The sequence below is a fragment of the Benincasa hispida genome, chromosome 6 (genome assembly GCF_009727055.1).
Source record: "Benincasa hispida cultivar B227 chromosome 6, ASM972705v1, whole genome shotgun sequence".
NCBI lineage: Eukaryota > Viridiplantae > Streptophyta > Magnoliopsida > Cucurbitales > Cucurbitaceae > Benincasa > Benincasa hispida.
This window is the reverse complement of record NC_052354.1, coordinates 45,780,208-45,792,287: the sequence shown is the minus strand read 5'-3', so window position 1 is coordinate 45,792,287 and position 12,080 is coordinate 45,780,208. Positions and strand designations below refer to the sequence as shown.

Genomic DNA, 12,080 nt, shown 5'->3' with positions numbered 1-12,080 from the left:
TCATGTGGTCGTGGCGCCTTAATGTTGGTAACCCCTCCATTGGTCTAATCATTGATTGGTATTGTTGCAAGACTTCCTGAATTTCAAGGTATCCGCTGGCCATTTTACAACTGAGGGAATCGTCTTCTGATAGGATTCCTATTGCATCCAACTCGAGGAGAATCCCTTGACCTTCCTTCATCATGTGTTTCATCATGGATTTTAATGAGAACTAGGACTTTACTAAACTTCGGTCCCCTTTCAAATGTACCCACTATTCACCCACTTGGAAATCCATCTCCGATGTGCTCGTCACATTCCACGCGCCCGAGGGTCATGAGCCACTAGACGCCTAGTACCACATCGGCATTGCCCAGAGGTATAGGAAAAAAAAATCGTTAATGATAGTTAAATTAGGAAGGTTAAGGACTACACCTTTACAGATGTCGTTGGTCTAAACCGATTTCCCTGTGCCAAGCATAATTCCTCAGTTGGAGGTGGGTGAACAAGGAAGGTTAAGTGTGTTGACCAACTTTTCATCAATGAAATTATGGGATGCTCCACTGTCAATCAATACTACTACAGCACTGTCCCCTACCGTGCCCATCAGTTCCACTGTCTTTGGGGAGTCGATTCCGGCTAAAGAATTAAGGGATAATTCAGCAATCTCGATTTCAATTGGGTCTAATATAGTCGAGTGGTGCTCCATGTTTTCTAACGTAGCTGGGGCAATTCCTTCAGCACTCTCTGGTTCCACACTCTCTTCAGCTACAGCCTCTACTTCCTCCTCATCGAGGTGGATTAACAGATTCAGCTCCTTTTTACAGCAGTGGCCTAGGCTATACCGTTCATCACACCGGTAAAATAGCCCCTTGTCTCTGCGACTTTGCATCTCGCTATCAGAGAGCCATTTGTAGTTGTCGGCCAGGAGTGTCTTGCCATTCACATCTTGCAGTGTCACCGAGTTTAAGGAAGCTATCATGCTACGGCTAGGGTTAAGGGAAATTGTATGGGCCATGGGGGTATTATTTAGGTTACCTTGGCCCAATGTTGAACCCATACCCGGGGTTGTAGTGGACCCGATTGTTTTGACCGGTTGGCTTGGGCTTTGGCTTCTGCTTCCCCACTTCTTCTTGTGGGCTTCTTCCGTATCCTCAATCAGCTGGGCCATTCTCATCTTTTCTTTAATACCCACTAGCTTAAACATTCGCATTTCAACTTGGATGTCTTCCTTCAACCCACTAACAAACTTACTCTCCAGTGTCTCGTCCGATAAGTCCTTCAATGGCCTTGAAAGTTGCTCAAACCAACGCCGATATGCTCTCACCGTCCTTTCCTGTTTCAAGGTCAAGAATTGGGCTCGTTGATCTTCTTCTTTTGCCGGCAGGAAGCGCAAGAGCATTTGCTCTTTGAAATCAGCCCAACTCTCCATTGGCGTCCGCTCTTCTTCCCAATGGTGCCACTCCAGCGCTTCACCATCTAANATTATATGACATAAATAACTCTGAGGAACTCGTAAGGTGATCAGTAGCCCCTGAATCCACAATCCATGGTTTCTTACCATTTACACTAATTAGGCCAAAAGAAGGAAAATTACCTGACTGTGCAATTGCACTCACCCCAACTGTACTCGAGCTGTGTTTACCGTCACCAGGAGATTTCTTCTGAGTTTGGTCATCTACTGAATCACTTGCCAGGGCACGACTAGTATTAGATTTGTCATGAGGCTGTCGTCGCCTGCTATTTGGGGGCTTCCCGTGTAATTTCCAACATTGATCCTTCGTATGCCAAAGCTTTTTACAATGTTCACAAACTGAAGGAGGTTTCTTATCACCATAAGTACTGGACGGCTTGGCAACGAAAGCGGCTGCATCAGTAGTTAAGGTGGTATTATTCATGGCACACGACCTATCTTCTTCCAGCCGTATTTCAAAACAGACTTCTCGAAGTGAAGAAATCGGGCGCTGGCCCAAGATCCGACTATGAACCCCATCAAACTTTGGATTTAATCCAGCCAAAAATACATAAACACGATCTGCTTCTTCAATCTTCAAATATTGGGCCACATCCTATGGACAATTCCAGACAATTTCTCTACACAAGTCCATTTCCTGCCACAGCATCAACAGTTTATTAAAATAAGAGGTAACATCCATAGACTCTTGTTTGGATTCATGAACCTGTTTATGGAGTGTATATAGCCGAGAGGCATTCTGTCGTTTAGAATATAGATCTTGCGCCGCCTCCCAGATATCCTTGGCTGTGGCAGCATATAATAACGGTCTTCCTATCTGGGGTTCCATACTGTTCACCAAGACAGACCGTAGCAACGAATCTTCTCCTTTCCAAATTCGTTCTTGTGGATCACCTGGGGCCGGCTTTGGAATTTCCCCTATCAAATATCCAAACTTGTGACGCCCTTCCAAGGCCATCCAGATCGATTGAGACCAAGAGAAATAGTTTTGGCCATTTAATTTTTCTCCAACGATAAATCCTGCAGAATTACCCATCGAACCAGATACGTAGGAAACGTTAGGCACTATAGGTAATGAGTTTACCGGATTTTCTGAATAAACCAGTTGAGGATTTGCATCGAACATCGTATCCAAATAAAAAATCTGCTGTTGCAGGTAAGCCAACCGTTGTCTCACATCATCTGGGTAACGAGCTGAACCATAATTGATTGGAACAGGTGCTAGTTGCTCGGGCTGCTCGAGACCACTGCTGTTGGATGTGAAAAAACCATCAGGTCGGCTGTTGAAGGAAACCGGATCACTGGGTCGGGCCGGATGGGCTGAAAGTGGATCAACTGGTGCAAAAAACTAGACAGATGAGCTTTCGGGCCGGGCTGAGCTCTCGGGTTGGGCCAGCCGTGGGTCGGATCAGAGGTCAAAATTAAAAGATCGCGGGTTGGAATTAAAAGCTGCGTTCTCGGGTCGGGCTAGCCTAGGGTCGAACCGGTTCGGGTCAGAATTAAAATTAAAATGCCGGGTCTGGCTGGTCTACCCTGGTTCAACCCGAACCGGTCCGGTTTGCTCCAAACCGGTACTAACCATAATCAGATCATCACGACTCCTCTGCTCCTCGCCTCCGACGCTGCTCACTCTGCCCTGATAGCTCCGATCGACGGTTAACATCTCCTCACGGCCAGCTTGTACTTCATGTCCGAGACCGCCAACTCTGCCATGAGCGCCGCCGACTCTGCCATGATTGTGATAGCTCCGATCATGAATCGTTGGTTCCTCGCGGCCGGCTCCAGCTCCGATCGGATTCTGACTAGTTTCAGAATGGTGATACCCGATCGGTTGAAGGCGATTTTCCAAGGATTGTACCTGAACGGCAGATATTAATTCCGATAGGGCATCCTGAAAACATTCCTTTACCGCTGCTCAGATTGCCGTTCTCATGTCAAAACTTGAAGACCCATCAACAGAGGAGGATTGAGGTTGATTCTCTTCCATAACGGCTAGATTTTCGTCACCGCGCTCTGATACCATGTTAAAAATAGAGAATAGGGAAGAAAAGAACAACAAGATTACGTGGAAACCCTAGTGCAGGGAGAAAAACCACGATATAAAGTCTTTTCTTATTTGTTTTTAAACTGATACACTAAATACACAAGGACACACTATAAATCGATAGTAGGAAACCCTAGAGGTCTTACACAATTACATAAATGCCCCTAGGTTAAAAACCCTATTTCCAATAATCAGGATTCAAAAGGTAAGCTAATAACTAGGCAAACAACTAACAACAAACTAGAACAATAAACAATTGAAATCAAAATTACAAAACAATTACTAATTATGCTACATTAAAACAAAACCGTGTGAGACAACAAAGGGGCAAACGAAATAAAAACTCAAAGATCTACAAGAAGCACCAAAGTTTTAAGTGACCTAAGAAAGGAACGTTCAACACAGAAGTACAAAAAGATGCACTGGATATTAATTCAATGTCCAAGCAACACGCATCCAACCCTTTAAACTCATGAATACGTTGTGAAAGTTGATTAAAAGACCATTTGCACTCATGAATATATTGTGAAAGATAATTAAATGGAACTTTTAATAAAATTACCTTGCACGTAACTCTGAACTAACTGGGTAGGAATTTTATAATCTGCAATTGAAAAGGTCTTCTCCTTCCCTATGGCTTGGGCTTCATCATTAATGTCATGTCCCAAAAATCGACCATGTTCAGATGGTTGAAATTCAGAGGTATTGTTTCCACCATCAAGACTAATCATGATGGGATTCTCTAAACTAATTTTGGCAAAACGATTTACTTTTTCATTTAAGGTGGCTGAAAAAAGCAAATTCTGCTGCGAGAATTTAAAACCTGAAGTTGCATTATCCTTATTGACATAAATATTCTTCCTTGAGCCCAAATGATCCAATATTTCCTCAACTTCTTTGCCACATCCTAATTCAAAAATTCTGTGTAGATTCACGAGTTTTAAGTAAAAGAGTGAAAAATAAAAGAACTAATCCAGAATGCATCGTACCACAAAGCAGAGAGTAACAATACCTATCTGCCTCATCAAACACTATCCAATGCAAATTTGAGTACAAAAAGGATGATGTATTCTTTAAGTGATCCAAGAGCCGACCTGGTGTTGCAACTAAAATTGATATACCTGAGCACAGAACATAAAAAGTTTGATATGTTAGTCATAGCAGAACAGTTCACGAAATGGGAAGGGTGTATATTTTTCTTTCTTTAATGGAAAAACTTGACTTCAAAAGAAATGAAACAATACATAGGCCAACAAGAAAAGGAAAAGGCGACAAAACGAGCCAATACCATCCACAGTCAAGGAGATATAATCATTTCTAGGGTTAGCTTCATTTTACAGAAAATTCATAAAACACTTTAACACATTAGCAGCTCCATTAACAAATTGTCTAAGAAAAGGGAAGTTTACTTGGAATCAATAAACATTAGATAGCTTTAACACCATTAAAATAAAGCTAACCACCCTCCGTGTTTTAGCTTTACCAAACTTTGGTAAGCCTTTCGAAGTTGCTGTCGATGCTAGTGGTGTTGGAATAGGAGCAGTGTTATCCCAAGAATCACACCCTATAGAATTTTTTAGTGAGAAACTAAGTGAACCTCGACAAAAATGAACAAGAATTATACATACGCCTTAGTAAGAGCCTTACAATATTGGAAACACTACCTTATAGGTAAAGAATTCATTCTACTAACCGATCATTATTCCCTCTAGTTTTTTCACTCACAAAAACATATTAGTAGAATGCATGCTAGATGGATAATATTTATCCAAAAATTTGATTTTGTAATAAAACATACCTCGTGTAGCACCAATAAAGTAGCTGATGCTTTAAGTGGAAAGTCATCTCTACTAACACTTCTTCAAGGCACTATCACAGCTTTTGATCACCTACCCACTTGTTATGAACTAGACCCTGACTTTCATACAATTTGGCAGCAGTGTAATACACATTCTGCCCCTAATGGTTATCATTTGTTTGACAATTATCTCTTTGCAGGTAATTTGTTATGTATACCTCAAGGGTACTTAAGAGAAGTCATCATACATGAAGCTCATTCTAGTGGATTAGCTGGTCGTTTCGGTCGAGATAAGACCTATATAATGCTGTCTAAAAAATTCTTTTGGCCACAAATTAGAAAAGATGTAAATAATTTTGTAAAACGATGCTTTGTGTACCAAACAACAAAAGGCCAATCTCAAAATACAGGACTTCATAGCCCTCTTCCAATTCCCCAAAACATTTGGGAGGATCCCTCTATGGACTTTATCCTTAGTCTCGAGGATTTGATTCTATTTTCGTTATTGTTGATAGATTTAGCAAGATGACTCATTTTATCCCTTGCAAGAAAACCTCAAATGCTTTAAATATTGCTCAAATGTTTTTTCAAAAAAATCGTACGCTTACATGGAATTCCCAAATCAATAGTATCAGACAGAGATGTTAAATTTATGAATTTTTTTTTTTTTTGGAAAAGCCTTTGGAAGAAGTTTGGAACTCACTTAAAATTCAGCTCAACAAGCCATCCACACACTGAGGTGACAAACAGAAAATTGAGAAATCTACTTCGATACATTTGTGGAGAACAACCAAAAAAATGGGATCTTGCACTCTCACAAGCAGAATTTGCATACAATAACATGCAAAATAGATCAACAGGGAAGTGCCCTTTGACATTGTTTATAGTCATCCTCCTAGACAAACTTTTGACCTGACTAATTTACCTTCTTCTGTTGACAACATGGTGGACAGAATTTAAAAGATACATGAAGAAGTTGTGAAGAAACTACCAGCTGCCAATACAAAATATAAAGACAAAGTTCATGCCCACTGAAGAAAACAAACTTTTCAACCTAGAGATCTAGTCATGGTGTACATTAAAAAATCAAGACTACCAGCTGGAAGTTCTTCCAAACTAACCAACAGAAAGTTCGACTCATTCACAATACTAGAAAAATTTGGAGAAAATGTCTTTCGAATAGATCTACCTACATCTATGAACATTAGCAACACATTTAATGTCGCTGATATTTTTCCATACTACGCACCTAATGAGTTTCAACTTTCATCATAAACTCGAGGACGAGTTTAATTCTCAGAGGGTCGAATTGATGTAGGGACATTTTAGGAATATTATGTAATTTCCATTTGTATTAATTTGCAATTTTAATTTATTTTCTTATTAGTTTAGGTGTGAAAACACCCTTACCCTTTGGGTCTATTTAAAGAGGTTTTAGGATTAGAATTAGTTAGTTAGTTAGGTGTGAAACAACCCTTTCCCTTTGGGTCTATTTAAAAGGATCATGATAGTACTCGAATTATATATCCAGAATTTAGGCTTATTAGCCAAGGAAGTCGAGGCCCTCCTCCCCCTCTACAAGCTCTCTGAGCTATTTTCAATACAAGCCAAAACATGCCTAGACCTTACCCTCCTTATTCCTATTTATAGCCACAGCCTAACAACTTAATAACAGAATGATAATGGAATAATCCTAATAACAGAAAAGCTCCCTGGTCCCCACAAATCCCCTATTCATTTTGCATTACATCATTTTGTCCATTCTACCCTTCACCTTGCTTGTTCTTTCAGACGTATACCTTCTTGATCGGGGGTCTATCAGATCATTGTCTACAATTCTATCATCATCAATAATACTCTACTTCAAAATTTTCTCCAAGATTTGAGTCTACACCATAAGCTTTTCCATTTATACCCCTCCTTTGGTATTGCAATATAATTGGGGGTCTAACACCTACCCTCCATAAATTTTGGAAACAAATCCACATTATACCATTTATTTCCATAAATGGAAACGGTTATCATTATTTACCAAGTTTAATAAAAGTTGACTTCAATAACTTCAATATCCTATCTTAAGATTAACTTTAAAAAAATTAAGATATCAAAGTTTGATAAAATTAACTTCAATGTCTTATCGTACTGAACTTAGTACTAATAATAAAGACTACTTTTAAGATTTACTGAGTAGATAGATTAGTATGGACATATGAAAGCACAAGGAATGAAATGGAACGAGACTCAAAGTATACGGACTAAAATGGTATTTTAACCTAAACCAAACCAAACAACAAACCGACCAAACCAAAAAATCATTTCACAACCGTAATTATCACCAACCAATTACTATAATCATAGCTATGAAGTCATTAGGTTAAAACTTTATTCATAAATTTTATAAATGAAATTTCTTTTCCAAAAATACCAACAAATACATGTACATTATCACGGAATAAGGCTACCTTACACCAAAATGAAATATTCCATAACTTGAACTTAGAGTCTCCTACCTTTTCGCAACCTCGCTTTCTCCTTAGATCGACTTTCCCCACCTGTGATGTAACCGGGGACAATCCAATGATAACTTTGTATTAGTTTTTGTAGACTTTCATAGACCTGCATGCATAGCTCTCGCGTTGGTACAAGAACCAACGCTATGGCCAAAAGAATTCGTTAGACTCAAATATACGTGGGAGGTATCAAGCATACGTGTGAGTGAAAGAGAGTTGAACAACACTAACAATGAATAAATTTCTCTTTTAGCTTGCTTTCTCCCGTTTGGTATCAGGGTTTTGCAATTCAATTTATATCTTTTAGCTTTTTCTTTTGTCATATGATGATTGTTACTCTTATGTAATTTTTCTATTTCGTTGATGAGAATTAAAAATAATAAAAGCTATTTATTTATTAGTTCTTTCTTTGACAAAGAAATACAATGTAAATGTTCTACTTGAAATATAAATAGAAATCACAAAATTACATATACAAGCCAAGAACAACTGGGCAATCTCCACACTATGATATGGTATGCCAACCATAGAGAACATACACAAAAGCCAAAAGATAATCCCAAAAGCAGCCAAAAGCTAAAACACTAAAGCCTAAATACAATTGTAACAAAAGCCCAATAATGGCCCAATCAAGTCCCATGAGGGAAAGTCCCCGATCTACCCCATCTAACATATCTGTTGGGGGCCTCACAACACCCCGAGAGCAATAATGTCCTTATCCTCAAGGTGGAAGTCAGGAAACTAATTATGGAACCGGTCGTAATTTTCTCACGAGGCTTCATGCTCGGGTAACCCTTTCCATGGAATGAGTGTCTCCCAATCACCCATATTCTCATTCCGTCAATGAGCAAACACTTACTCAAGAATTTCCATCCATTCAATGTTGTTCGTAAGCATGGGAAGGGTTGGTTCAACCAGTGTTTTACTTCCAAAAGCCTGCTTCACCTGAGACACATAGGAAATCAGGTGAATTAATGAGGACGGAGGAAGCTTTAATTTGTAGGCAGGATAGCTTCTCGAAAATAGAAAATCCCTTTCTTCATAAAAGAATAATCAGACTTCCCTATCAATTAACAAGTCAGGTTATTTTAATTGATAAGGGAGGCTATCTTTAGGCCTAGGAGAAGAGATTTTCGTGTTTGGAGTCTTGATCGAGGGTTTGTCTTCAAAGTCGTTTCTTTCAACATTTACTAGATCCCTCTCCTATTAGCACTTTTTTTTTTTTTGGGGGCGGGGGGGGTTCTTATGGGATATTAAAATTCCAAAGAAAGTTAAGTTCTTTTATTGGCAAGTCTTACTTGTTCGTGAGAATATTTTGTACTGGCTTTTCAGGAGAATGCCCATTTAGTGCGCCACTAGGACCATTCTATTGTATTATGTGTTGAAAGGCAGAGAAAAACATGGATCACTTGCTCTGGATGTATAAGTTTGTGACAACAAAATAAAACGATTTCTTTCAGAAGTTCGATTTTGTGTTCCCTCCTCATCGTGATTTTTTTTTTAACAAGAAACAAGCCTCTTCGTTTTTTCCTTTCCATTAAACAAGAAACAAGCTTCTTCATTTAGGTAATAAAATGAGACTAATCTGATATTAGAGATTATAGATTCAACCAAGTAGTTCCACTTTTTTTTAGAAAAAAAAAAAGGAAACAAGACCTTTTATTCATATAATGAAATAATTTTAATGCTCTAAATACAAGAAACGATAATTAAAAGAAAATACAACAAAGGATAAAACAGGGTTATACAAAGAAAATTAAAGGACTCTAATTCAAACTAATATTCTGGATAGAATAATTAGAAAAAGCCTTAGATAGAGAACACCAAGAAAAAGCAAGAAGACAAGCTGAATCCTGAGCAGACCAAGGAAGTGATTTTCGTGAAAAACTCTCTGATTATGTTCAAATCAAATCTCAGACAAAAGAGTTTAACGACCATACAATCTAAGAACTATTGGCCAAAAGTGGACCAACCAAAATTTGAGTGATGTCCTCCCGAAAAAGAGTTGCTAAAAATAAGAGAATAATAAGGTGTATGCCTTAAATGGGATCTTTGAGTGAAAAGAAATGATAGGGTTTTTAGAGGAGTGGAGAGGGACCCTTGTGATGTTTGGTCCTTGGTACGGTTTCATGTTTCTCTTTGGACTTTGATTACAAAGACTTTCTGTAATTATTCCATCGGCAACATTTTACCTAGTTGATCCTCTTTTCCTTGGGGGTTTTTGTGGGGCTTGGTTTTTTATATGCCCTTATATTCTTTCATATTTTTTTCTCAATGAAAATAGTTGTTTCTATAAAAAATAAAATAAAATAAACTGGTTCAAAGGATATAAAGAAAACATGTCACATCAACTACCTTTCTAGTTTCTATAAGATAGAGGACGACAAAAGCCCAAAAAGATCGAAGAAGAATGGTTAGAGGAAGACAGCATTGAAGTCACATAATGCAACCTCTTATCTAAAAGAAAGTAAAGACGTAGAAATAAGACACACAAAGGCTTATCTCCCACCCAATAGTTCTCCCAAAAACAAATACTTGAGCCTTCCTCAATAGCGCCTAACAAACTAAGAGAAAGAAGGGAGGCAAAACGAGAGAACTTTCCAAAGAGGGCCCATCAACTCCCCATTTAAATAAAGCCCACTCATCAAAAGGATGAGGTCCATACCTACTCACAATCACTTTATACCACAAGCATGTCTACCTCCATGAAGAACTACCACAACCACTAAGCTAGAAGAGCCTCATTTTGTAATCTCAAATCTCCAATACCCAATCTTCAAGTTCAGTAAGCTTCAACACCACCTCTCACTTAACCAAATGGGATCCTCCTCCTCTTGCTAGAATAAGAGTAAGTCTCCCCTTTCAGAAAAATATTCCTTTTTCAAGAAGACAACCAATTTTTAAAACTTTTAGACAAGATTCCATAATAACTAACTCTTAGGGTTCCCTCCCACCCAATGGGAGCGCTACATAAGAGGTGAGGAACTGACTGATGTCACACTTTACAAATGCACCCAAACGCCTAACTTAGAAGGGCAACAATGTAAGGCTCAAACATTCATTTTGTGCGAGGTACCCCATGCTCTTCTCCAATCATCTCAAGTTCTAAGTCACAAGAATCAGATGGTGAATAAAAGGAGCACCAAGTTGAGCTAGAAGAAGTTGAATCGTTCAATATAGATTTCAACATTTTATTTCAGCTTGATGACAACATAGTATGTGGAAAGTTAATGCAAATGCCTCTCTCAAATATGGTTAATGCAAAGACAAGAGAAAATAGAAATCACAATGGAGGCTCTCTCCCTCTCTCCGTCTAGCAACTCCGGCCACCAGTAACCACCCACCTTCAACCACCTTCTTCCTCCTTTCCGCCCACCTTTCCCCCACCCACCTCTCCCTCTCTCCATCTAGCAACTCCGGCCACCAATAAGTCGTTCGCCGTCAATTGCCTTTTGGGCAGAAAAGCTTCTCTCAATGGAAGTCGAGAGTTGTAAGATAAATGAAGTACATTTTTGTGTTTATCTCCAATATGGAAAATTTTACGTAGAAGATGTGGAAGTTAAGAAACATCTACTTTTATCAGAATGGCAACTCTTCTGGTTCGTGGAGAATATCTCAGAATTGATTAAGTCCCCAATCTCAAGCTTCTTCGTTAAAAGTGGAAAAGACGAATTCAATGTTACAAGGTTATCCAAGATCCACAAATCCTCGGTTAATGAGATGCGTAGTATGGCCTACATCTAAAGGAAGATTTTTCATCCACGTCCCATCGGGTATTTCAACTTCAGGTTGGCAATCCTCCGTCAACATGTTAAGTGACTCTATGAAACTACATAGGGAAGTTGGCTCAATGCCAAAGCAAACAAAGTCAACAGTACAGACATTCAATTCGACTCAAGATATTGGCTATGCTGATATGTCAAGGGGAAGAAAGACTTCAGAAAACTCTATTCTAATATAAAAGACACAGAGTTTATTAAGAGAACCCATAAGGAATAGAGCTCCTCCTTTGTTCCGAACGTTGAAAAACAGAGCAAGACAAGATATTGGATTCAAAAAAATCAAGAAGACTTCAGCAAATTATATGTACTTGGTTACATGAAATTCTCTTCGGTTGGTGGTTGCAAAAGGAATCCATAGTTGTGTAGCTAATTAGAAGTCCTCAATGAAAAAATTAGAATGAGAAGGTTTTGTTTGATCCCGTTTAAGAAGGGACGCATTAGTCCCTAGTTTATTGGTTTCTTAATAAAGTCTCTTGTTATATCTATATATATA

At 38.7% G+C, this 12,080-nt stretch overlaps 1 protein-coding gene across 1 annotated transcript in view; it reads right to left on the bottom strand.

The window, feature by feature from the left end:
* Window positions 1–2,792: 2,792 nt before the first annotated feature.
* Window positions 2,793–12,080, bottom strand: part of LOC120079960 (DEAD-box ATP-dependent RNA helicase 17-like) — a 10,492-nt gene continuing 1,204 nt past the window's right edge. Inside the window, exons 5-7 of the mRNA XM_039034441.1 lie at window positions 7,806–7,949; window positions 4,510–4,618; window positions 2,793–4,418 (exon numbers count right to left, since the gene is read on the bottom strand). Coding sequence (XP_038890369.1) covers window positions 4,034–4,418; window positions 4,510–4,618; window positions 7,806–7,949 — 638 coding nt within the window. The 3' untranslated portion in view covers window positions 2,793–4,033. The remainder of the gene's footprint in view (window positions 4,419–4,509; window positions 4,619–7,805; window positions 7,950–12,080) is intronic.